Source organism: Penicillium hispanicum, assembly GCF_028827665.1.
Source record: "Penicillium hispanicum strain IBT 35686 chromosome Unknown utg000007l_segment0_segment0, whole genome shotgun sequence".
Lineage (NCBI taxonomy): Eukaryota > Fungi > Ascomycota > Eurotiomycetes > Eurotiales > Aspergillaceae > Penicillium > Penicillium hispanicum.
The window spans coordinates 611,099-635,928 of record NW_026623199.1 but is presented as its reverse complement, the minus strand read 5'-3'; the positions used below and the strand labels follow the sequence as shown (position 1 = coordinate 635,928).

The 24,830-nt window shown below is 53.1% G+C and overlaps 9 protein-coding genes across 9 annotated transcripts; 5 read left to right on the top strand and 4 right to left on the bottom strand.

The window, feature by feature from the left end:
- Window positions 1–591: 591 nt before the first annotated feature.
- Window positions 592–1,412, bottom strand: N7459_008023 (uncharacterized protein; the record flags this gene model as incomplete). Its single annotated transcript, XM_056947191.1, has 2 exons — window positions 592–1,311; window positions 1,395–1,412. 2 exons carry the CDS (start codon window positions 1,410–1,412, stop codon window positions 592–594), a joined length of 738 nt encoding a protein of 245 aa, XP_056796701.1.
- Window positions 1,413–2,454: 1,042 nt separating this feature from the next.
- Window positions 2,455–4,510, top strand: N7459_008022 (DUF2985 domain-containing protein; the record flags this gene model as incomplete). The annotated part of the gene is made up of 4 exons (XM_056947190.1): window positions 2,455–3,130; window positions 3,204–3,596; window positions 3,659–3,733; window positions 3,792–4,510. 4 exons carry the CDS (start codon window positions 2,455–2,457, stop codon window positions 4,508–4,510), a joined length of 1,863 nt encoding a protein of 620 aa, XP_056796700.1.
- Window positions 4,511–7,108: 2,598 nt separating this feature from the next.
- N7459_008021 (hydrophobin family protein) lies at window positions 7,109–7,681 on the top strand (the record flags this gene model as incomplete). Its single annotated transcript, XM_056947189.1, has 3 exons — window positions 7,109–7,433; window positions 7,484–7,572; window positions 7,625–7,681. The coding sequence occupies 3 exons, from the start codon at window positions 7,109–7,111 to the stop codon at window positions 7,679–7,681; spliced, it is 471 nt and encodes a 156-aa protein (XP_056796699.1).
- Window positions 7,682–8,108: 427 nt separating this feature from the next.
- N7459_008020 (phosphotransferase family protein) lies at window positions 8,109–8,901 on the top strand (the record flags this gene model as incomplete). Its single annotated transcript, XM_056947188.1, has 2 exons — window positions 8,109–8,369; window positions 8,434–8,901. 2 exons carry the CDS (start codon window positions 8,109–8,111, stop codon window positions 8,899–8,901), a joined length of 729 nt encoding a protein of 242 aa, XP_056796698.1.
- Window positions 8,902–9,081: 180 nt separating this feature from the next.
- On the bottom strand, window positions 9,082–9,680 carry N7459_008019 (thioredoxin family protein; the record flags this gene model as incomplete). The annotated part of the gene is made up of 3 exons (XM_056947187.1): window positions 9,082–9,376; window positions 9,441–9,516; window positions 9,638–9,680. The coding sequence occupies 3 exons, from the start codon at window positions 9,678–9,680 to the stop codon at window positions 9,082–9,084; spliced, it is 414 nt and encodes a 137-aa protein (XP_056796697.1).
- A 1,892-nt stretch (window positions 9,681–11,572) lies between these two features.
- Window positions 11,573–13,183, top strand: N7459_008018 (uncharacterized protein; the record flags this gene model as incomplete). Its single annotated transcript, XM_056947186.1, has 1 exon — window positions 11,573–13,183. One exon carries the CDS (start codon window positions 11,573–11,575, stop codon window positions 13,181–13,183), a length of 1,611 nt encoding a protein of 536 aa, XP_056796696.1.
- An 804-nt stretch (window positions 13,184–13,987) lies between these two features.
- Window positions 13,988–17,938, bottom strand: N7459_008017 (GRAM and VASt domain-containing protein; the record flags this gene model as incomplete). The annotated part of the gene is made up of 3 exons (XM_056947185.1): window positions 13,988–14,712; window positions 14,769–17,455; window positions 17,523–17,938. 3 exons carry the CDS (start codon window positions 17,936–17,938, stop codon window positions 13,988–13,990), a joined length of 3,828 nt encoding a protein of 1,275 aa, XP_056796695.1.
- Window positions 17,939–18,342: 404 nt separating this feature from the next.
- N7459_008016 (uncharacterized protein) lies at window positions 18,343–20,574 on the top strand (the record flags this gene model as incomplete). Its single annotated transcript, XM_056947184.1, has 3 exons — window positions 18,343–18,356; window positions 18,589–18,913; window positions 18,979–20,574. The coding sequence occupies 3 exons, from the start codon at window positions 18,343–18,345 to the stop codon at window positions 20,572–20,574; spliced, it is 1,935 nt and encodes a 644-aa protein (XP_056796694.1).
- A 1,635-nt stretch (window positions 20,575–22,209) lies between these two features.
- Window positions 22,210–24,754, bottom strand: N7459_008015 (DUF803 domain membrane protein; the record flags this gene model as incomplete). The annotated part of the gene is made up of 2 exons (XM_056947183.1): window positions 22,210–23,705; window positions 23,767–24,754. 2 exons carry the CDS (start codon window positions 24,752–24,754, stop codon window positions 22,210–22,212), a joined length of 2,484 nt encoding a protein of 827 aa, XP_056796693.1.
- Window positions 24,755–24,830: the final 76 nt, after the last annotated feature.

The window sequence follows — 24,830 nt, the reverse complement described above, 5'->3', positions numbered from 1 at the left end:
AATCATTCGCTGGCGCGGCAACAACTTTGATGTCATTCTGGAGACCCAGACCCAATTCTGCGAGGTGCCATGCTCTTCGATCCCGCTCGGCCTTCTCTTGTGATCCACCATGCTCTTCTACCAAGTTGGACTGCAAATTTTGCAATGCAACACGCCGTCTCCAATTGGCCCTGCGCAACCAGCTCCCACTGCATCGGACCGCATTGTTTCCCTACAGATCGATCGATCTTCCACCTCAGCCGGCTCCACTTTTACAAACCCCCGTCGTCTCCACGTTCCGTGTTGCTCGATGATTCAAAATAGAGGTGGGCGATGAGGTCTAAATGTGATGCAGTCGCACATGGTCATGGGGATTGTGATGAACTATTGAAGGCGTTGCACTGACTGGAATTGTGTCACAATCGGTTTAAGAAAAACAAAGAATGAAGCCAAGGAGAAAAGAAAAAGCAAACAGAAACACTCCGAGCTCCCCCACAGCTGCAAGCTGCACCCGAGTCAAATCTGCTGCCCGTCATTCCACCTCTCTGCATTGCCCATCTCCTCCATTGTACACTCCGCTGACAGACTGCTATTCATCATGCCGCTTTTCAACTACGTTTCTTCAAACCACCCTTCTTGCAGCAGCATGACAAATTGCTCATCCGTCATCTCGTCTGATCGCGCATGTCGCTGCTTATGAACTCCCTCAATCCATTTGTCGACTGGGACGTATCTCCCCCACAAATCAAGCCGAGCCTCAACTCTGGTGACGGGAGACTTCTGGCATCCCGGTGGCTTCTGAAGGATGGCGGGTTGATCCTGCCTTGCCTGCATCAGGTTCCCTGGGTCGTCATCGGCCGAGACAGGAGTGATCAACCTCTCGGTGAAGTCGGATATCACGCCAGGACTGTTGCTCTGGGGCAGGCTGTCCTCGTCATCATCGCTAACAGTAATGGGCTGGTTCTGATGCCCTAATGGACCAGTTCTCCCCTGACTAGCCCGCCAGTCCGCAATCAGGATCTGTCCGTAGTCTGAAACCGACTCGGCCCCATGCCAGGACAGCGGCTCTTGAAGAGGAGCGAGGACAACGGCACTGAGGGCATCGAGAATGTCGGTGCGGTCGCACCGATGTGCTTTTGCAAAGGTGTCGATGGGGAACAGCTGGCTGATGGCTGCCGCCATGTCGATAAAAAAGTCGTTCGTGAAGGGGCATGAGGAAACGGATGGTTCCTGTCCTGCTCGAGCTCGTTGGAGGCGGGAATGGTATGTCTTGGGTCTCTTCGACAGTGTGTTGCAAGTAGAGTCTGTAGGTTCTTCCCGCTTTCGGCGGCACTGCCGTGTGAGCACAGAGGTTGGTAAGCTCTCAGTCGCTATCATGGTCACTGTGCTTTCCCCACTTAGCTGTTAGCTGTCACCTTCTGTAGATGAGGCATCTTTGGCAGGGGCTTCGCAGGAACACCGCCCTATATATAACATCTCTTCCAAGGCAAGAAAAGCAATCCTGACTCTTTGTATTTCTCGTTTGTTAGAAGATCTAGATATCGAGACAGTCAACTGTGACTAGAGCCATCAGAATGAATCTGGTGGATAGTTGCTGTTTGACATGGATACTCACAGCCGCCTGTTCGGCAGTGGCAACACAAAGAGGTCACCTGGATGACAAAAGCCGCACTATATTACATGGCTCAGGAGAGATTTTTGAATTCACAGTCTCAACTATCATATCCTTAATTGATAGTTAATAACTAAGTTAACTAGCCCAAAAGGGCTTTCATTACGGGATTCATGGTCATAGGGCAGCCCGACCATCCAACTCGGACCTTTTTGAAGGACTGAGAATGATGACAATTTCCAGGCGCAACTATATATTCTATTCGACATATAAATCCACCCGTGTATTCCAGCGCATACTGCTAGAATTAAGGAATTTCCACCAAGTTGCCTGGTGCGCCAAAGCTGTCGGGGTCGAGGCCCGGGGCCTCCACGCCTCCACGCTCCACTACGCTACTTCGAATTAAGCACATCTTCAGTAAGCAGTTATGTGTAACCTTGGAACTACCCATCGATGTATATCAACCTAGTACTTAAACACGCAATTCCGGTAAGCAGGATTTGCCACTCTCGCCCCAACTGGGTCGTCACACTCGAAGAGACACCCCTCATGCACCCTCGTTATCGCAGACCTCTGATCGACAGCAACCAGTACGGATCGACACTCGAGCCCGCCCTCACTCCACCAAACTCGTCACTGCGGAAAAACAAGATTTGGCCAGCTGAGTCATCGCCGGCGTCCCCGTGTAGGTTTCCCCGATTCAGGACCGCCGTGAAAACTTTCCAGAACCTCTCCGGGTGTCAATGGCATAGGGGGAGTTGGGCTTCTCGTCGTGTGATCTTCTAGGGGCTAGTACAAGTGACACCTTGCATCGCGCCCTCTTCGTCTCGCCCAATCCCCCATCCTGACGGTGAGTCGCCTCCATGGATCGCATCGAGACCGTGGAGGAGTCAAATGCTTCGGAGAGCACTCCGAGGCAGCAGACTGGGGAGGCATCCTCATCGAGGCCAGCGCTGGCACCCCCGCGTCCTCGAGGGCTATCGAATCGAACACGCCGACCGAGTATTAGGCTATCGCGCCTTCCGTCCGCCTCCTCGATAGACACCCTGAGGAACCAACACCAATCGCAACCCGAAGCCCAAGCGGGCCCTGCCCTCGAACGACAAGTCTCGATCCAGTCACCAGTGGCCGAAGAGGATGAATCATGGCAAGGGAATCGTCGACGCAGCAACTCCGAGCCCCGACCAGGACGATGGTCCTCCCCGCCTCCGGACGTCCTGTCGCGGGCGACAACCCCCATGCGCATGGTACCTTTGACTGAGGAATCGTCCCACCAAAGCCCCTTACCTGTTACCCCGAAAGAAACGGAGGCCGAGCCTCACGTACCAGAGCATCTTCAACCGCCTCCGGGTTCCCTCCAACGACCTGACAGTCGTAACGTCCTGCGGCGAACCAGCCAAGCCGCACTGAATCGCTTCTCGCGCAATCGCGCATCGACAGTGACCGGGGCCTCGCCACAGATGGAACAATTGGAGCAGGAGAAAGGACAACGCGCGAGAGAATATGGGCCTCAAGTCGTCGACGTGCTAGATGTCATCGGTGAGCCATGTCTTCCGCACGTACGGAAAAGGCCTGTGCAAGGTACTTGGGCTAACACACTGTAACATATCAGACCCGGAGGTTTCTGCGCTCTCGACCCTTACTAATGTGCAGAATTCTTTGTTCGTGCCCAACCTGGGTGGTTGGATCAACCGTATGCCGACTTACACTCTGACGCGAGCGCCGCCGTCCGATGAAGAACAAGGAACCACGACCGATGAGGGGGAGATGTCGGAGGATTCTAAGCTCAAAGAACGTCCGACCTTGGAACAACTTCGACCCTTCTCGAGTATGTCGTCGGTGCTGGTAGGTCCGCGTTATGCGGTCCTACCCGAAGGCCATGAGTTGGAGGGCTGGACACGAGAGGACTTCGTCGAGCTGAACGATCATGTCCGGCATATGCTCCACTCTCGTCGGTCCAAGTTCAAGCGTGCGATGAAAGGATTCGGGCAATACGTTCGCAAGCGTGAGTTCTCTTCACTATGTCAGGCTCATGGGAGTATGAAACTAATCAGTGCCTTCTGCCAGCTCTGGGATTCCTCGTGACGCTCTATGCAACCCTGATCACCCTGTTCGGCCTTGCATGGGTACTTTTTCTGATCGGTAAGAACCAAGCTACATGTTATTGTAGCTAGTGGCAGCACGCTGACTACTTGTTCAGGCTGGATCAATGTTGGTGGAAGGCAGCTCTATGTTGTCAACGTTATTGACAATATTCTGGTCGCCCTGTTTGCGATCATGGGTGATGGGCTGGCCCCATTTCGAGCGGTGGACACCTACCATATGATCTTTATTGCCCACTACACCCTCTTGACGTGGAAAATTCGTTCAAAGCGCCAGTTGCCAGACCTCAAGGACAAGAATGATCTTCCATCGCAACGTGCGAAGGATGTGGACGTCGAGTTTGGAGACACGCCCAAGGAAGACGAACATGAATATTCCGTGCTCGACCCTCGTCAGCAACTGCGCTTGATGCACCATCAGACCAAATTCGCCAAATCCCACACCTTCTACAAACCGCACGAGACTATGACCCATCATGCATTCCCGCTTCGCTTTCTCATCGCTATCGTTGTCGTGCTGGACTGTCATTCTCTGCTGCAGATGGCTCTTGGTGCCTGTACCTGGAGTATGGAAACTCCCGGCCAGCGCCCTTTTGCGCTCACCACCGTCATCCTGTGCTGCTCCATTACGTGTAACATCACCGGTGGCGTTTTGATCATGATTGGCGACCGCTTGGCGCGGAAGAAGGATATTGTGGAGCGGCTCTTCCGACAACAGCTGACCGAGGAAGCAATGAAGAAGATGGAGAAGCGCAAGGTCAAGGAGGAGCGTCGCAGTATGCAGCTCGAAAGTCCACAGCCATATGGCGGCACCTAGGTCTGGTCAAGTTCTCGTGCCAATTCTTTGTTTCCTTTTCTTCGCTATCCCCATGACCGTCACGATACTCCTCCGAGGACATGGCTCTTGATACATGCGAGCTCGCTTGTCTTCTTTCCTGGCTGTACAGCCCTTTTCACTCTTCCTCGTACTCTGGTCTGTGAAGTTATATACAGGGCCTTGGCGTTTTGCTGGAATTTACTCACGTGCTGGAGTCCTGCTCTTTACATTCTGACATGTCATTGTTTGTAATAGCTATCGTTTTCATTTATGATTCCCCTGTTCCGGTCTAGATGCCGAATTGATTCCTGATCACGATGCCATCATTTATTGGTTCTTGCGTCATTGCTGCATTTGAGCTGTCCGAATTAGATGAATATTATAACTAAATGCAGCTGCGATTCGACAACTCAAAGCTGATGCCTAACCTTATTCATCTGTCGATCAGCTCGGCTGTGGGGGCTGGTTGCTCGACGAGCTGGCCGGAGAAGGCAAGTAGACATGGTTGTTGGGTTGATCAACGTCGTGCTTGGATATAGTTCTTGGTTTATTGTGATTAGGAGTAGACGGTGAGAGAGTTTGCTAGTGCCGGATGTTTGTGATATTGAGACAGGCCTGACTGTCGAATTGATAGCCTCTCGACTCTAAGCGAGCTTTCTCTTCGCATTGAATTCGGACTAAGCCATAGGTTCTCGGGCGTGTATACAAGTCGATGCCTGGATCGTGCAATGGCCACAGCCGATTGGCCCGGCTGTTCCACTCGGGATCCGCTCGTCGATACGCTTGGCTCGACTCGGTTTGCCGGGAGAATAAACGGGATGAAGCTTGGCTTCTGCTGTGCGTGTTGTAGATAGCCTGTCCTTGATATCCTTGTTCATCTTCTTATTTTTGACAATGAGATGTAGTTTTGTGCAGCTGGCACGATAGTCAGCTGGGATGTGGTGCGTTTGTATATTCCGATCTGGTACTGATTAGTTATATATTTGTGTCGTTGTTGGCACCATGACAATGCTTCTGTTAATTTACAGATAGCACCCTTGGAACAATCCTTCTTTAAGTCATTTAGAATTATTCCATCACGTCAGTGGGTCGAATATCTATGTACAATATGCCTAAACTCGTTATTTTATATACTGTAGACACGATCGACTGACAAGGTAGTTGACTGCGTCTTCCGAGGTTGAACCCTCCCAGGAACCAAGTACCAATAGGTCCTATAGTACGAGCCGCAGACACTACTGCCTATCATAGACTAGAAAAAACTTATACGACAAGCCAACGACAGCTAGATTTTCCTGTATAAAAAAAAATCGGAACTGCAGTCACGCCATGATGAACGCGGCCGTGACTTCCCAAACCCTAGCAAGGGGTGCTTTCACTTCCAATCCTCTAAACGTGCAACGAGATAACTTTGCCCCATGGCAATAATCTCGCGCACAAGTTGTCTCTCTTGCCAATCCAAATCCTGTTATTCAATCTTACCACGCAAGGTGTCTTGCAAGTATGGACTACCAGACCAAACCCCTAATCGCGCCTCCGTCAAGGACGGGGACCATTCCTTCCCTGTGATCAAGGCCTACATGCCCCAGCAAAAGACAGCGCAGATCCTCACGGTCGCCCGTCGTAACGCAGAAATGGGCTCCAGTTGACCCATCCACCCTTGAAGAGGAGAAGAGATCGACGGGGCCTGGCACCGATGAATGCTCTATCATGGGGCGATCGGTTGGCCTCGATTGCACGCAGGTTGAGATTAGTCCACAAGATCAACCACTCATACCAGCCAGACAGATGGTAGCCGGTCAAGGGTTGATGCTTGCTGGGCCATATTGGAGGTTTGCTATAGTTTCTACAACAAGTTTTCACACCGAGGTGTTGGAGAAGAGCGCTCAACTACGCGCGCCGACAAGGTAGTCTATGCAATTCAACCACCTACTCCCGATAGTTCCATCGACTGGTCAATCTCAATGGGAAGTTTGATTCAATAGCCTCGGTGCATTCTTCGGTTGCTGAGGACTGAACGGATATGCATTGAAGGTTTTAGCAACAATTCTAGAGGAGCCAAAGCCAGGGAACTAATGGCTGGCCATACTATAGCACAGCCAACTTGGTTGATTATTTTGATTCCACTATCTGCACCGAAGGGTGTATGGATCCCCAGTGGATATGAATCCTGGAAGACTGAGGCTCGTAGGGTAGCTTTGATGGATGCCGCCGCCACTCTGGAATGCAGGGCACCAACACTCTTGGGAAGCGCAGGGGCTTTTCTGATTGATTGCAGGATTGCACAGGATCGCAGCCACCAATGGAGGAGCTTTAATGCCTTCGGGATCAGGGCGGGTTCATGGCTCACCCTTGCGTATGGCATTCCCGCAACCCAAACGGGACCATTGTTGTTGGCCATCAACGTGAAGACTCGTCGATCAGCACGAGCCCAAACAGTCGCATCTTCAAAGATAAAAGGCGTGCTGTGAATGGGTTCGTCTTGATTCTATCACACACTTCCATTCTCTGAGCTTTCTACTTTCTCTCCAAACTCTCCCACAAAACCCTATCTGCTTTCCATTAAAGACTACAATCTTTAATCTTAATACCGTCAATATGCAGTTCTCTCTGAGCGCCGTCGTCATTGCCTTCTCCAGCCTCGCTGCTGCTCTGCCCACCGAGGGTGGCAACCAGGGCATCCAGGCCCAGGGTGCCGACCACGTCAAGTGGCACGTCCCCGACAACCTGACCGTCAAGGAGGGTCAGTCCAAGTGTGGTGACCAGGCTCAGCTGTCCTGCTGCAACAAGGCCACCTACGCTGGCGACACCACCGATGTCAACTCCGGCATCGCTGGTGGTCTTCTCTCCAACTTGATCGGCACCGGCTCCGGTGCTGCTGGTGCTGGTATCTTCGACCAGTGCTCCAAGCTCGATGCCCAGGGTATGTTTTCTTTCCCTCTCGCCTGCTGGACCTTTCTAATTAGCTTCCAGTTCCCATCATCGGTATCCCCGTCCAGGACCTGCTCAACCAGAAGTGCAAGCAGAACATCGCCTGCTGTGCGAACTCGCCTTCCACTGCCGTGAGTTTCTGTCACTCTTCCTCCCGACATCAAGTGCTAATTTCTCTCGCAGAGCAACGACCTCGTTGGCGCCGGTCTTCCTTGCGTTGCCCTGGGCTCCATTCTGTAAACGCTTCGTTGGTGGGTTGTTCTTGTGGCTGGGGAAGTTGCAGGGGTCCTGTGATATACCTTTCACTTTTGTCTTTTTATTGTCTGTTTTGCGAGTGTTTCTTGCTCTTGATTTGCATCATAGAGGTAATATTATCTCTGCCTAATACATACATTATTTCATCCGATCTTGCTCCTGCGTCGCTCGCGAGTTTTGTAGATTCCGCATGGACAGACGGTATGCACGCTCTGCCAGCGAAACGTCTTCGTCTAACTAACCCGTCCTCGTCTTCACCTCAAACAAAGCCAGCGTCTGGTTTAAAACCTTCCACGCTCCCCTTGCATCTTGATTCGTCACCATAGCGAGGCACATGACTTGGTCGGGATGCAATGTCCAAATGCGCTCTCCTCACTTCTTTGTCAAAATTCATCTCGCTATTGCCCTCAAAATGACCCTCTCTGATAAGGAGTGGCTAGAGAAATGCCAGCCTGATGCCCTCCCGGTTCCACCATTCGATCGATATATCTACATGCTAGAGAATCATGTCGTGAAGAAACCTCTTCAGCCCGGCGAGCTAGGCTACGGTGGCTACCAGCCTGAAATAGCCACTATTTCCGAGCGCGATCAAAATGAAATCCGCGTCTTGGAAGTTGTTCGTGAGCACACGAATATCCCTATCCCAAAGCTGATCTACCAAGGGGACGGGCAGGTACTAATTTCCAGACCTGTGCAAACCAAGACTAATCGCCCAAGATAGACTTAATGTTTTTGAGCGCATCCCGGGGATCACAATATTCGATGGTGTAGCGTGGGATCGAGTTCATCCTCGTCAGCAGCAAGCGATTAAACTGCAAGTACAGGGATATATCAAGGAGCTCGCAAAGGTTCCAAATGAGATACGTGGAGTCCGATCACTGAGTCCCTCGGGGGAAATCTTCCACGATCAACTTCCCTATCGTGGACCTTTCGAGTCCACCAAGGACTTTCTTCGATCCTACCAGGCCCAGGACATACCGTTCCTCCATCAGATCAATCCTACCAGTCTACCAGTCCTTTCGCATATGGATTGGGATCTCTCGAACATTGTCTTGCATCCAAATCTGGATGCAGTGGCAGGCGTGATTGACTGGGAAAGAGCCGCGTTTTCCCCAGAGGGTGGGGGGAGTCTTCATCGCATGTGCCATCAGTGGCGTGGCTGGGAGACCCTATTCGACGGAATTCAGTTTCCTCGAGAGAGTTGAACGAACGGTCATGGACGTCTGGCACATCGTGACCACAATGTGGAGAAATGGGGTCCCAGTAAATCGATAACAGCGATGACCATGTACATCATTCATTTCCTCTATTCACATAACCATGCCGATATCTGGCGTTCATTCACATCGTCCCGCTCCGCTCTCAAAGACCAACAGGCGAGGAGATCATGCAGTCAAAGCCTGAATCCCGTTCTCGAGAGAGCGCAGATCCGCCCCTCGCACGCGCTGCCCAAACTCCTTCCCATCCTTGAAAAAGACAAAGGTCGGCATGGCAGTGACCGTAAGCTGCCGCGCCACCTGGCTCAGCTTATCTACGTCGACCTGGATGAAGCGCACGTTCTGGTATTTCTCGCTGAGCTCGCCGACCTTGGGCGAGACGGCCCGGCAGGGACCGCACCAGGTTGCGTAGAAGTCGATCACGACGGGGCCGGAGGAGGTGAGGGTCTTGAAGTGTGCTTCGCTGTTGATGTGCGGTGGTTAGCCCGGAATGCAGTTCCTGTTTGGCTGTCAGAGGCGATTCCTACCTGTCCACGTTGGTGACCCTGCCGTGCGGCTCTAGCGGTGTCGCTGCTGCGCCCTGGTTCTGGATCAAGCGGAAGACTGTGGCTGTGTCAGATGAATTGACTCGCGGGTGATGTGTCGCTTATTCCATTGTAGGTTGGTCGTCGCGGCGTGGGAATAGTCATTTGCATCGCAGTAGACTGTGCAGCGGGACACTTACCGAAGAAGACTGCCAACAAGATCAGCAGTGTTGAAAACTCCATGGTGGCTGGTTTCCCAGGAGGATTGCGGAATTCAAGTCGGGAGTTGGATGTGGTGATGTTGACGTGCGATCATACAATGGCCCGCACGTGACGATATGCGCGATGTATACAATGTCTGCTCGACAGAATTCGTAGCTTGAACTGGATCTCAGATAATATATATAGTGTTTTGATCTCTATGTGTTATGCTGAGCGAAGCTAGGGGATTCCTGGATTGCGTCCTCGTCCGTACGATCTGTTAATGAGGAATTTCTAGTCTATTTGTTACGGATCAGACAAGAAACAAGGTGATTCGATTGGTTCGATGAACTAATTCCTAGGGAGGAAGAGAGAAGGATCTCACTACCCGCCGCTCGCCCTCCTATGGGTACGTGCCAGAATTGATCTGCAGTTCCATTTCGATGCTTCAGAGTATGCATAGTTGGAAAGTAGAACTGACAGGGATTTTTGTATACCTCTTCAAACCGTCTGCCCTATCATATGCTTTCACCAGGTGTCGAACCGATAACTATTGTAGACACAAAGATCATCGTCATTAAAAGACGTTACACTGGTCTCAAAGGGGTGAATAACCTAGCAACACCCTTGATATACCGACCTCAATGCATTCTGTCTGCTCGGCGACTGGAATCGAGGGCGTGAGGCTCTTCTCCTTCGACCACTGAAGGAGTTGGATGATAAACCGCGGGTCTGGGTGGAAGAGCTGACGGTCGCATTCACGGAAATTACCTCTGCATGGTCCGGGCTCGAACAGACATGGCTCATCTAATCCAGCGTCTTCCGAACATTTATCAATTATTGTACGTCCGAGAGGGCCTTGATATTCAAGGAGATTATGGTGAGGCTGAGGCCAAGCTTTCGGCTCCCGAGTTCCTCTTTCGGGAGACTTCTCACCAATGCCCATAACCACACCCGTCAAATCGACATCCGCCTCTTAGGGGCTGCCACATCGACGAATCGTGGGAGCCTCAGTTCCGCGACGTATTTACTATCGAAAACCTCGAATACTTGGATGCCCCGCTGCCCGCATTTGGAGACGATGAAGCTGGATATCGAAAGGCAAGATGGTGACTGGGTGAGCCAAACCCCCGAAAGCCACCGAGCTGATCAACTAATAGCTCTGGCAAGCCGTACGCGTCCCTCGCTACTTTGGCTACGAGATTCGGGAATTTGCAGCAATTGTCCCTTCATGTCCGAATAGGAACCTTGCAAAAGGTACTCGCAACAACGCAAAATCCGCCGGCATCCTTGACCCCGATATTAAACTACCAATCCGCCAAGAAAACTGGCCATGCATGATGGGCCATTTTCTTCTTCTCGCCGGCTCATGTCTGTTCGTTTGCGTCGCGCACGAGATTGAGTAATGCACTCCGCCGATCAGAGAGGCAGCTGCTGAGACAGTCCGATTCGAGGGGACGATACCATCCGAATTGAATCAACGACGTGCGAGAATCCCAAGTTTCGACCAGGGACTCCAGAGGGGACTATTGAGTCATGCACATTCCAGTGGCACTGCTGAAATTAAGCACCGGGTTTCAGCCCCGATTGCTTGGTATCTCACTCTAATCTCCGCGGTGATTTCATTACTCCGAGAATACAGCGAGTCGTAAATAGCATCAATTCTTCACGTCGGAATAAAGCAAGGTGCTTATCGGTCCTTCACGCTGACACCAAGCGCTCATTGGCCCTCCCGGAGGCCTGGCATTCCCGATGATCGCGCTGGATATGTATGGAGTGCCTTCGGAATGCAGGCGGATATGAAACTCGGGCAGCACATACATACTTAAGAATACCGCGGCGACTGTTGGCGGTGCAGCAAAGATAATGCACGCCCTAACTCGACTTCCGCACTCCATCTATCCATTTGAAATCATCGCCAAAGAGTCCTAACCATGGGCTGGTACGATGAACGCCTCGACAAAGACTTCGATACTACCTTGACCCTCCATCCGTCCGCGAGGCCGAATGAGAAACCCGATTCGACGGGTGCGATGCTTCGCCTATCCCTTTGGGTCTCGTTTGCTGCATGGATCACCAACTTCGACAATGGCTACTCCGGCACCGTGTTGATCATGCCTTCGTATAGGAGCGCCTTCGGCACCTGCAGCGAGCTCATGAACCCGACAACGGGCAAGGTCGTTGAGCAATGCTCCATCACTCCCTTGCAACAATCGCTCATCAGCTTGAGTTACCTCTTCATTGGCATCGGAGGCGGCATTTCCGGCCTGACCGGTCGATACATTGGACGACGCGGATCCATCCAGATCGGATGTGCCTTGGCCGTCATCGGCGCCGCCGGCATGCTAGGCACAGGCGGACACGCAAGCGGCAGCTTCCTACACTACATGGTGTGCAAATGCATCAGCGCCGTGGGAATCGGGAACCTGATCTCCGCCAGCGTGACCTACGGCTCCGAGTGCATCGTCGCGCACAAGCGCGGGTTCGCCCTGGGACTCTACAACGTCGGGCTGGCGATGGGCAACGTCGCCTCGTCCGCCGTCTGCGCAGGCTCCGCGCAGCTCGAGCCCGGAAACAACTGGCAGTGGAAGACGCCGATCCTGTGCCAGATCCCGCTGGGCATTATCCTCGGCGCGGGAATCTTGATGTTCCCCGAATCGCCGCGGTGGATTCTGACCAACGACGATAGCCGGGAGGCCGAGGCGCGGCAGGCGTTTAGCATGCTCTACCGCATCGACCCGTACTCGGAGCAAATCACGGCCCAGATCGAAGATGTCCGGGCTCATATCAGGTCTGAGCGGGCGAGTTCCGCGACGACCTCGTGGTTGCAGATCTACCACAAGAGCCAGATCCGTCGGACATTCACGTCCGCGCTCATCATGGTCGGCATGTCGGTGACAGGAATCCAGTTCGTGCAGCCGTTTGCAACGACCTTTCTCAAGGGCGTGGGGATCAGCAACCCGTACCTGATCAACGTGATCATCGGGCTCTGTATCCTGGGCGGGTCACTACTAGGTCCCTTCGTGGTGGAGCACGGAGGACGGCGCCTGGCCATTCTCTCCGGATACGGCGCGATGGCAGCCTGTATGCTGATCTTCTCGTCGGTCAGCTCAGCCCTGGGCTCCGACACCACGTCGAAGATAGTCATCGTCATCTTCCTGTGCCTCTGGTCATTCGTCTTCGGCGGAACGATCGCCCCCAGTGCCGGGCTGGCGTCGGTTGAGATGCACAGTGTGTCGCTGCGCACGTACGGCCAGGCCAACTCAACCATTTTCTACGGCATATTCTCGTTTGGCGCCGTGTTCTGGACGCCCTACATGCTTGATGCGGACTATGGGAACATGGGCCCAAATGTGGGCTACTTTTATGCCGGCGTCACGGTGGTCATTGCTATCATGGCCTACCTATTAGTCCCCGAGACTGCGAGTTTGACCTTAGAACAGATTGATGATGTCTTTAATTCGGGCGTTCGGCCGTGGCAAACGTCGACGGCTGCGAATAAGGCTACAGCCCGCGCCAAAGGTCGAGAACTCGGTGGCGTATAGTAGGGGCATCCAGCTAGACGAACATCTGGAAATTCAAGCCAATTGACCCATGCATAATTCTCATGTAAAAACTTTCGCTATATGGTGTACATATGAATAGGAAGTACTGGATTAGGCCTGGACTGATCTTATTGTTGGAAAGACTATCAATGCAGAACCATGAAGAACGCAATGGATGCGAGGTATTTGCGAAGTACCAGCTACTTTGTCCTTTAGTAAATTTCCAGAAAAGAGAACTAATTTGGTGAATGATATATATACACACCATTTGGCAGTCGTTGAAGATGTCAACACAAAGTTCGAACGGAAAACAAAATTGCACACAAGACGCTCAATGTGTTTTGAATGACAGCGCTGGAGAAAACCGTTTTTAAGGCTATACAGTGACACCCACACAGCAGGGAGAAGCGAAAGAGAAAATAAAGCGAGAACGCTCGGGAAACAGGAGCGAAAGGAAAGTCGAAGCTGTCTCGGACAGACGGTATAGACAAAGCAGTTGGCGCTCATGTACATGTAAGAAAAGGCTTGCCCGTACATCCATTGCACCGGAGGGGAAGCGAAAATGAAGGACTGTGGATGTGGAGAGTTAATGAGAGGAATAAGGAGTGACATCAATGGCCGACGACACGGCCCAAAAAGAGGCCCAAAAGGAAATAGGAAGAGATGTTGTAATATAATGAAGGTGTGGCAGTGCTAAAAAGACACAAAGTTCGGCGATAGGAGGTAAAGGTGGCGAAGAGAGGCGTCGGGAGAAAACTTCAAATCGTATAGAAAAGATATCAGTAGGAGGTTAGCAGACACGACTCATAGCTCGGTCCGAACAGGTTCGCTGTCAGTATTGTATTGGGCTTTGCGATTGTTCATCATCTGTTCCAGGATATCGAGCCGCTGGCGTGTGGTTCGAATGGCATGGCCCATCTCTCGATCTGAGACCCTTTCCTCTCGGAGGCGCGCGGCAAGTTCACGTTCATCGGCGGCTTTGACATTAGAGGACCTGCGACTAGCGTGAGGTTCAGGCGTCCGGTATTGGAGGGTGGGGAAAACCATCCCATCCATGCCCGTTCGATCCTCCAGCCAGTTCCAAAGCTCGCTTTCTTCGCGCCGCCACATTTCCTCGTATGCAGCCAGGCGCTGAGGGAGACTCAGACCATGGTAGCCCATATCGTGCCCCAGCGTGGAGGGAGTCGACGGCGTTCGGAAGAATATCATATAAAGCAGGATTCCAACAAGCAGAATCGCTATGTTCCCACTCCAGAGCGGTTTGAGCATACTGGAAACAGGTTCCAAGATTGGACGGACTGGTTCGAACAGCCCCCAGGAATCTGCCTGGTCGGTGCTGGCATCCCCAGCCGCCTTCAACGAGGCCGTTGCCGACGCTTCAAGGACCCCAGCATCGCCCTTCTTGCGACGACCTTTGACCTTCCCAGCACCGTTGGTACGCCCGCGAGGAACAACGCCCATCTTCAAAGATTTGACGAGTTCGTTACCGAAGGCCATTTGACCATCAACAGCGCCTTTCTCAATCGGACCTGAAAACGTTTAGTAGGTGGATCACCATCATTCCGCTGATCGGTGGAAACTTTACCCTTCAGCCAGCTCTTGCCTGACCATTCTATAGTACATGTCACGAGGAAGCGAGTTTGGTTGCCAGAAGCCCACGTAAGTAGGTACTTGGTCTTGGTGGCGAAAACATTTCCACTGGGTACATCGGGGGTTTGGGTGCTCAACGTGACGAGGACTGCCTTTTCCAAATCCAGAAAGTCCAAGTTCTCCGTAGTGATACACTTGGTCTGCTTTGGACCAATGGCAGCGTTGAGAGGTTTGATGTACGAGTACTTCCTGATTCGGCTCTCATTTGTGAGCCCCTTCATTGTCCCTTCCCACTGTAATTCGCCGGACTTTTGGTTGTCCACGAGGAATTTGGTCATATATTCTCCCGAAGCCGGCCCAAAGACCAAAGAATAGACCTTACCGAGTGGGGCTGGTATCATTTCATCCTTAATGACCTTTTCGTATTGCCCATTGGGTTCTGTGTATTCGGTGGGTGCATGTGTAGACGGACCAGGGAAGTCGGCCTCTTTAGAAGCCCCGGCCTTGTCACCATTCTTGGCGTCACCATTGGCTCCGGCGGAAGGTGACACTGCTTTCCCCGAGAGACACGAGGCCTGACGACTCAGACCGGCTCTCGTCGGCAAGGACTTCTCACTGGCATTGGCGCTAGCGCCAGCTTCGAAGAAACTTTCCGCGTTGTCACCCTCCTCATCCTCGTCGTAGATCTCATCCTCGTCGGAGGTATCGCTCTCCGAGTCACTTTCTCCGACCTTTTCGGTCTTGTCACCAGTGCCATTGGTCACCCGGGTTCCGTTGACAGAGCTTTTGACAGAGGGGTGGTTGATTTTCCAGATGTTGACCATCAGATCATAGGTAGATTCACGGCTGAGCAAGCTTCTGAAGGTATGGCGAGCATGGAGGGTCTGAATGGCAATTGCATTGGGGAACACCATCGCCGTATTCTCCTTCTCAATTGCCACCACTTCGTCAAAACTGATGACGAGAGTTGTGACCCATCCCAGGATATTGCTGGAGAAGCAAATGTGACCTTCGGAGATGTAGATGCGACCGGCAAGAATGATTTCACGCTGCAACGCACAGCTGTAGTCCTCAATCAAATAATCATCCTCGGGAACACTCCTGAAGAGCTGGTGAAAGTCCCTGTTGCGCTTCTTACTCGCGACAGCAAATCCAGTTAGCCGAGGTACACTCGAATTGACACCAGGAACACCAAGAGCCAGAGCGCTGGCCCCAATTGCACCGATTGTGGAGGTTGTCGCTCCAGAGGAACCTCGATGGCGTCGTGCAAGTCGACTGCGCACACTTCCGCTCCGCTTGAGACCGCCGCTGCCTATGTCACCATCAATGATACTCCCGCTTGGAGGAGTGTGATCCCCAGTCACGATGCCATCCCTGGGAAGGGAGATGGTGGATTGGATTTCCAATACATCATCAACGGGAGACCCGAGCGCAGATGACTCGGAAGGTTTCTCGTAAGCCAGGTTGACAGCACGGGCTGCACGTTGATCCTCAACCTTCGCCGCCTCTTCATCTCGCTTCCTAACAGCGGTATTCTTGCGTTTATCAGTCGGCGTGTCTGGCTTTGTAACAACCACGCCATCTGCTGTAGAAATCACTTCGCCGGGTGGGGCATCGATATCCAGGTGACTGAAGTTCAGATTCCCAGTTCCGAGAGTCTCCAAGGCCGACGGCTTTCCTTCTTCACTTTGATTGGCTTGCTTCGAAGACTGATTGCCATCCTCTGCATTGCCTTCCACAGGAGACTTGTCAAGTCCGGCTGAGGAAGGTGAAGAAATGGTTCGGGTCTTCTGTTGGGCATTGAGAGTGTTACTCAATGAGGATGCAGCGTTCTGGGCAACGGAGAACACAGACGAAAAAAATCCGCTTTGCTGACTGGATGTGCTCTTGGGCGTCTTCGACTCCTCCAGTGGGCTTAAAGCCGTGACAGATGTCGACAATTTACTCGGGACATGTGCTGCAGAGGCAGATCGCACTCGGCGGTGGGAGATCATGTTCCCTGAGGGGCTCACAGTGACCCCCGGGGAAGATATGGAGTTGCGGGATTGGATTGATTCTGGTGAGTCGGTCAAGTCATTGGCGGTAATCTGAGGATTCAGCGGATGATGTTCTGTTGGAGTCGGAGGCGTGATAGTAGTAGCCGGCGCAGGGATGGCAGTATGTGGAGGGGTGTTTGGCAGCGGACTTGCCTCTAGAGTGGGCACTTTGTTCTCTATCAGATCGGTGCGAATAGGGACTGGGAGAGGTGGAGGGAGTTCTGGGGTCGCATGTGCCCGTTTCGAGGACAAACTGCTCCGCCGGCCGCTTCCAAACAGGCTCCTCCCACTTCTGCTGCCCCCAGACTTTGACGATGCGCGATCCTGATCGTCACTCAGACTCTTCTTCTCCGACTTGTCCGATGAACTAAAGGCTTCTTTGAAGCGGCGTCCAGGTGAAACGCTGCGCCGCTTGCCGTTGGAATCAGCAGGGACATCCAGTGTCATGCTGCTGCGGGTGGTCGGTCTCGGGGGGTTTTCGCCGGAGTTCGACTCCGATCCGGTTGCACTCGGGCCACTGATCGCGGATTCTACGTCCGCTTGTGTACCTTCCGTGTCCGTAGCACCGACCGAGGTTGTTTTGATGAGTGGAGAGGAGGACGTGTAGAAACCGGCATGGGAATTACGAGAGACGAGCGATGGAGTCCTGCAGAAATGGCGCCGAGTCAGTGGAAGGCGATAGCAATCGCAATAGTAGATAGAGCTTTGGATACCTGTCGGGCTCCGAATCATCGGTCAAGAGGTTGATCACCTCTCCCTCCGGTGGAGCGGAGCTGTTGTTGGATGAGGTTGCTGCCGACGTGCCGTCGCGGGACTCGTTGGAAGGGAGTTCCTGTAGTTCCTGCTCCAGAACAATCCCTGGCACCGGCGGTTCGTCATCTTGGTTCTGGTTGTTTCTCTTCTTACGTCTCCGCCGCGAGTTGAGAAGCTTGGAGAAGCCGCTAGGACCAGCCTTAGCGGCATCCGGGACCTCGCCAGCCTGTGTTTTAGGTCGTTCGGTATTGGAATCGATGGAGGAGCGGCCATTGCTCCGACCAGAACTCTCCATCGCATCCGACTCAGCAGACACCGTCCAGGCGCGGCGCGTCCTACTTCCGCCTTTGAGGCTGGAAGATGAGGAGTCCGCCATGGCGAAGCGACGGGGGGCTCAGTGTCGAGACAGGCACGCGATTACCGAGACAAAGAATCAAGAAAGGAACGACGGCATGGGGGATGGTGAGATTCTCCCTGGATCGGAAATTGGGGGGAGAGAAGGGAAAGACTTTGGAGAGCGAGGACAACTAACTCCTGGTGAGCATCGACGAGGGGGCAGTCGCGGCCCTTGGCATCCTTAGTAACCGGCTTATGTACCTCCCCATGTAAATTCGCCCTGGAGGTACCTACCAGGTAGTAATACCGAGGTCCCGACTGCTTATGCTGGATACTTTCTTCTCTCGCCGTAACCATCACCTTAGACCCATTCTGGAGTACTGGAATATCAATCGCTCGTCCATCCTGGTGGTTTTCTCATCGCCTTCATCTGAACGGACCCCCATGTACTCCCATAGGTACTTCTGCCTGGAGAGCTGGCTCCACCGCTAGAATGCCGGATGTGACGGTTGAAAGACGTGAGATGCTGCTTGCAGACGTGCAACCAAGCTATAGTGATGGGCCATATTGCCTTTGATTAATGTAGAGCCGAATAAGATCTAGAAACCTATTCCCTGTAGAAGCTAGACCAAATGCATCGCTCATCTCATGAGCTTCTGAGTGTTTAGTGCAAGGCGGATAGATCCGCAGGTCGCTTTCTACCTTCTCCGGCGCGGGCCATGGCGTCACTTTTCCCTCTTTCTCTGCATTCCCCGGACTAAGGCGTATCGAGGAATGTCTTCTCCGCGGTCCATGCGACGTTGATTTCTCCAACCATGGAGGCCGCTCCGCTTACTCTGGCAAGCCATTTCCCTATGGTGTGGTCGGCGTCGCTAACTTGTGCCCAAAGGCCCACACCCATGCGCGAAATGCAGTCCTCGAGACCCGCAAGTCGAACCCGGTCGCTGCCAGTGAGGAACACGATCTGGCTGCCGGTGAATTCGCGACGGCAGCACAGAGTAGCTCTGACCAAGAGGTGAATCGCCTGTCTCCCCTACTAGCTCGAGCGTGACGGCGTGCTGACCTGACTGCCCGCACAAGGCCCTCCGGACCCTGCAACTCCTCGAACAGCACCACAAGAAGCTCGCAGAGATACTGAGGTTCCAGCACGAGCATCCCGCCAGCATGAATGCTGAATTCCCAAACGCCACTATATCTCCCAACCCAATAACCCAACCCACTGCGGACGCTGGAGGTACGAGGGCCACGACTGCCGCACAGGATGTGCAAGGCCAACCTCCACGACTGCCGGGCACTGCTCGCATACCAAGTCGAGAATCTTCTTCTATTGCCAGTAACCTGGCGTCGGCACGAGGGATCCCAGCGCATCCCCGCCGTGGATCGCCGGTATCGCCGACACTATCCTCGCAACAAGCGGGGGCGAAGATGACAGAAACGCCAACACGAATCAAGACAGACTCCAGAATGCGAGACACCCCGACCAAAAATCGATCCAGTCGTGTGTCTGCACCAAGACAGCCATGGTCGCCTCCCTTGCCCAGTCCCACCGAGATTACTTCTCAGCAAGTCGTACCTGCAGATACACTTGAGCCTGCAAACCCTAAATCCAAGCCCTCGACAGCCGATGACTCCTTCCAGCGCTTCTATTCTACATTTGAAGGGCTAATCTCCAAAATCTCCGCGCCCCTGGCATTTGCAGGGCTTCCTCTGGGATCAGAGGACCCTTCGAAAGCTGCGTCTACAAGCCGCAAATCCGCCGCCGAGGCGAAAGTGGACCGTCATCATGCGATTTCGGACCGGGCTACCGCTAATACAGATCCAGATGTAAGTCGGATCTTTTCGCGAGCGGCGCTTCGATCGATTCGCGAGTCCGGGACCAGTCCCGGAAACACGGCGGAATCTTTCTACGTCGTTCCAACCACGGGTGGGACCATGTCTTACGCAGGCATCATGACACGAGCGGAGAAAGAGGCTCGTCGGAACAGCCTGGATGACGCAGAGGATGACTTTGTAGATGCGCGAGAAACTCCACCTTCGCCGGAGATGCGCCAAACCGCAGGCAGTGCCAAGGCGCGGACGGCGCGTCGCAAGGGCGCCGCGGACAAACTCACAAGCCTCCAAAACCCGAAGACCCTGGAAGAGTTGCAGATGGAAAACCAGGCATTGAAGCACCTATCTGATACGCTTTCGAAGAGGCTGCATATGTGGGAGGTCAACGCGCAGTCATCGTCCATGGCGCTGCAGCAGTCCTTGAGGGCGATGCATCATCAAAACACTGGATCCCCAGAACAGCTTGCCCATGGCTCCTCAGCGAATACCTCCCCAGTGGCACAACTGTCCACTGCGCCCACCTTGTCAGACTCGGATAACCGAGTCAGGGAACTAGAGGATCTCGTCCGCCGGGGCGAACAAGAGTTGGAGCGTGTCGGACTTGAGAATGACAAGTTGAAAAACGTTCTTGGACGGTACCGAGACCGCTGGGAGAAGCTGAAGGAAGGCGCCAAAACCCGCCGCGCAGAGGGTCGTTCGGCTGATGGCCAGAGTAACCCGCCGACGCCGAATCTAAATGCCAGGAACCCCGATTCTGTCGTCTCGCCACATCCAGACACAGACAATTCGGCCACTCGAAATACCTTTGGGTTCGAGGCTGAAAACAAGAAGAGCTCGAGCACTTGATTTTTCGTATCTATGTCATTATAGATCTATTTCGGTCATGGCAGATTGCATATCCATCATCATGGGCTATTTCTCGGGCTCATCTGATATCTACATATTCTTATCGAAACGAATCCTGAATTTGGTCGTCTCGACGTCTAAGGCAGAATCCTGTGTCAAACATGAACCGATTTTCTCATGCAACCCTGACCTGCCGGCATTCTCGTTTGCAGCATACGTCTAGAATGCCAACATACCAATAGCCACGGCACCAAGTAAAGCACATCTGCCATTGGCAGCTGTCGCAGCCCTACTAGCGCCTGTCGAAGTCGCAGTGGAAGTCACAGTACTCGAAGGACTTCCACTCGAGGAAGCAGTGCTCGTGGTCGACCGGCTGGTAGCAGTTCCTGCCTACCGCCCAAAAGTCTCCTTGCCACTCTGAATCGAGAATTGTCCCGAGTAATTGAAGACCGACATGTCTTGCGCATGGACGATTCTGATATAGTAGTCGTCGCCGGACGGGATATCGTCGCTCAGGTCCCACTTGTATTGGACCTCGTTACTTGCAACGCCGCCTGAACAGAACATATTAGTTGGACGTTTGCAGATTAGATGTTCAGCGTGTCAAGGAAAACATCATCTGCAATCCCATCCATAGTCGTCAATGAGCTGAGACTGTCGCCCTTTGCGGAAGATTGCCATGGCCTGCCATAGTAGGCTGCCCCGGAATCCCACTCGATGGTGCATGTTGTTCCCGCAATGATTGTATCACCCTTGCGTGGCTTGGTGGTAGGTAAAAGTCGGTGGTTGTATTCGCTTGGGCCAGAGCAATGCCAAATAAGCCAGCGGCCGTGGCAACGGAATGATCAAACCGCATTCTTAATGCTGGACCGTGATTCGAATTTGGATGAAATGCACTGTTGGACAATGGGAATTCCACCCTTGGTTTGCACTTGTAGCTTTAAGTATATATAATGGTAGTCTACACAGTTTGTACACAGGAGAAAAAAAATTGTAGATCAAAATAGAAACATCGTAATTCTAGATTGACTAGGCGAAGTGGCAGCACAGCCTCACCGCCGAGGTAGGGTTGACGGCTATCTAGGGGCGCTTATCGAATAGTTTTGTGTGAGCTGAGCCAATGTTCACCGCGATATGTCAGGCTCAACTTCCTCGACCGTGTTGTCCAGTGGTGTCTTGGAGTTGCCATTGCAATGACGGAAATGTTCTCCGCTGGAAAGATGTTCAAGGCTGCATTGAATTGGAAGGTTTGAAATGAGGCAATGTTGAGCTGAAGATGGAGATGGATTGTACAAAAATAGGTACGAGATGGGATATGTCAATGATAGACTCGCGAGGCACCGCCTTGTTGCACCAACCCAGATATATGAAAAGAGAAAGGAATGGACACAGAAAGATATTAAATGCCTAGGTGAAAGACCCCACAACATGCAATGCCAATTACAATCAAGTAATACCACCGATAGGAGAAGGCACCATTTCGCCGGAGAGAAAAGCGGGGAAGAAAGGGGCAAATGGAAGAATAGTGGATAAATGCCAACCAGGTTGCGTGGTGTATGTATAGATTGAGTGACCCAGCCACTCTGCATGTACGGGCCTCCTCGAAAACGGGACAACTAGCATCCCTTGCGGCACTTACGATCGAGGGTCGGGCTCAGCATCAGCGCGGTCAGTAGATGGCACCTCACCCTGCTGCGGGGTTGCGGTTCCTTGCGTCACTGCACCGCTGTCGACGGTTTGACTGTGAGACGTCCTGCGCAACGCACCACCCAGCCAGGCAAGCCCGCCGCTCCAGGAGTCACTGAAGCTGCGCAACCGTGTTCCCTCTTCGTCGGTCTTCTGGGTCGGGGTGGTGTATATTTCGGTAGCGAGAGCGGGCGTGGAACGATCGCCCTCAACGGGTGGATCGGCCAAATTGGTGGCAGACTGGAGTCGAGCAGTGGCAATCGTAAGAGGAGTATCATGGCCGTCGCCATCGCCGAGGGGACCAAGATCTTCGTTTTGGTAGCGACCAGGAATGTCTGCAAAGGTCTCATCCACTTGCTTGCGGCGACCCAGCTTCCGCCGAGAGCGGTCTTTGAAGGGACTGCCTTCACCGCGTCGTAAGGACTCAGCAACAACGGCACTGAAACCACCTGAGAGTGTGGGAAGAAGAGGTCCGGGGGAGAAGCGACTGGATATGGAATTGCGCAATGCACGTCGCGTCGGGGTCTCGAGGGCTGTGTTGGTTCGGTCAGAAATTGAAGGCTGCTCTATTGCGGTGGGTGTTGATGCTCTTCGTTGGGCCGTTGTCTTGCTCGGAGACTCGACCCCAGGTGCCGGAGGGAAGCGGAGGAGCACAGTCGACTCTTGGATGGCGTCGCCGCCCTCGGGGGGTGTGACTGGACGGTATGTCTCAGGGTCTGACATGGGAGTCAGAACAGTTTCTTCATGAGAATCCGCCCAGGGATTCGACATGCGCGATGGAGGTCTCAGGGGTGAAGCGTGATCGAACGAGGGTCCCGATAGAGCTGACCGGGCAGTCAAGGAGCCACTTGGAGAAGATGGAGCCGCGGAGAGGACACCTCGGGGTGTCAGCTCGTTATCGTCAACTCCATCGATACCGCGACTTAAAAGAGACCCCGACGGTGATTGACCAGCATCGTCATTTACCACCGGGGCGGTCTGTAGTGCTTTAGCGGTTCGCAATTGCTGACCGGGAGGAGATAGGTCAATCCTATCATGATATCTTCCTCCTTCCAATAAGCCGAAAGCTTCCTCTTCATCATCACTTGAGAAAGTAGACTCATCGTCGGAGCGGACTCTACCACTCGTAATGAAGTAGACCCCCAGGAACGTCATCAAGCATCCCCCCACAAACTTGGTCGCACGCATGGCCGACATGGAGTTGAAATCTCTATAGAGAACTGCACTACCGATGATAACAGATAGCGTGAACAGGACGAACTGGGTTGGGATCACTTGGGTCGAGTCGAAACGCTGCAGTGCCCGATTGATATAGCGGATTTGCATCAACGCGCTGAACACGAGAACGAATACCAAAAGATACGTGATAGGGAACGCAATGACGTGCCATAGTGTGAACGAAAGCAACGACGAGACGCCCTTGGTAGACAGGGCTGTGTATCCACCTGTGACATGCTGTTAGTGTCTAAATCACACCGAACATCAGCTAAAAATCCAAGTACTCACCAAACAAAGCTACCAGCCCCACATCAATGAGAATAGAGCGTGGGCCGTATTGGTAGCTGGCCCACATCAGGCCAATGATCAGTACGACAGTCAATCCCAGATAGAGCTCAAACTCCCAACGGGTAATCATGGCCCAAATCTCCTCTGGGCCGATCTTCTCCTCTGAAGATTTGGCACTGAGCACAACAACCACAGCTCCAGCTATGGCGACCAAAACACCCCAAAAGTCCCGCTGTCGGAATTTCTCCTTGAGCAAACAAGGGGCAATAACGCAGTTTGATATCAAAGCCACGACACCGAGAGGCGACACGATTGATGCCGGTGCAAAGCCGTATGCCATGAAATTGCCCGTCTCACCCAGACACATAAGGACAATCCCGACCCACCAATAGGGAGACCGTAGGTAGGACTTGCGGCTCCCGAGGCTTTCCTTATCGCCAGGACGAGCGGTGTCATCGGACACAAAAGAGTCAGCCAGAGTATTTGGCGACATAGTGCTGTCGTTTCCCCCTCCCGGAGCGTCATCCTCATAGTCGCGATACGGTTCAAATCCATTGTGCACATTGCGCTGTCCTCGTTGTGGCAATCGCCCTCGTGCACGGGTGCGAGTACCGTTGCCCCCAAGCGAACCATAAGTATTCGCTGTGTCGGCACCTGAATGTATCCGTCTCCAGTCTGATTCCTTCCGGATTTTATCCAGTTCCCACTCGCGAGCGATTCGAAGATGTGCGTAGCGCTGGATGTTCAGGGCCAGGGAAATCAGAACGTTGCCGATCAAAGCTGTTACGATTCCGATCAATGATGACCATTGGTGCATATTGTCTTCGCTATCTCCATTATGGTGTGGCGCGGAAGTGAACGTTGGTGTTGCGGAATGAGTGCGTTGGGTATAGGACGCGAGATATGGCGTAGCAGCCGCGGGCGTGACGGTCGAGGAACCGAGCGAGGCCAGCAGGCCAGCTACCAGAGCCTCCTGTGAGGAGTCCATCTGGTGGCGAGGAACGAAGCAAGCCCCAATGTACAAATCTGAGCAGTCGATCACATCCACCGGGTGATGATCGGGT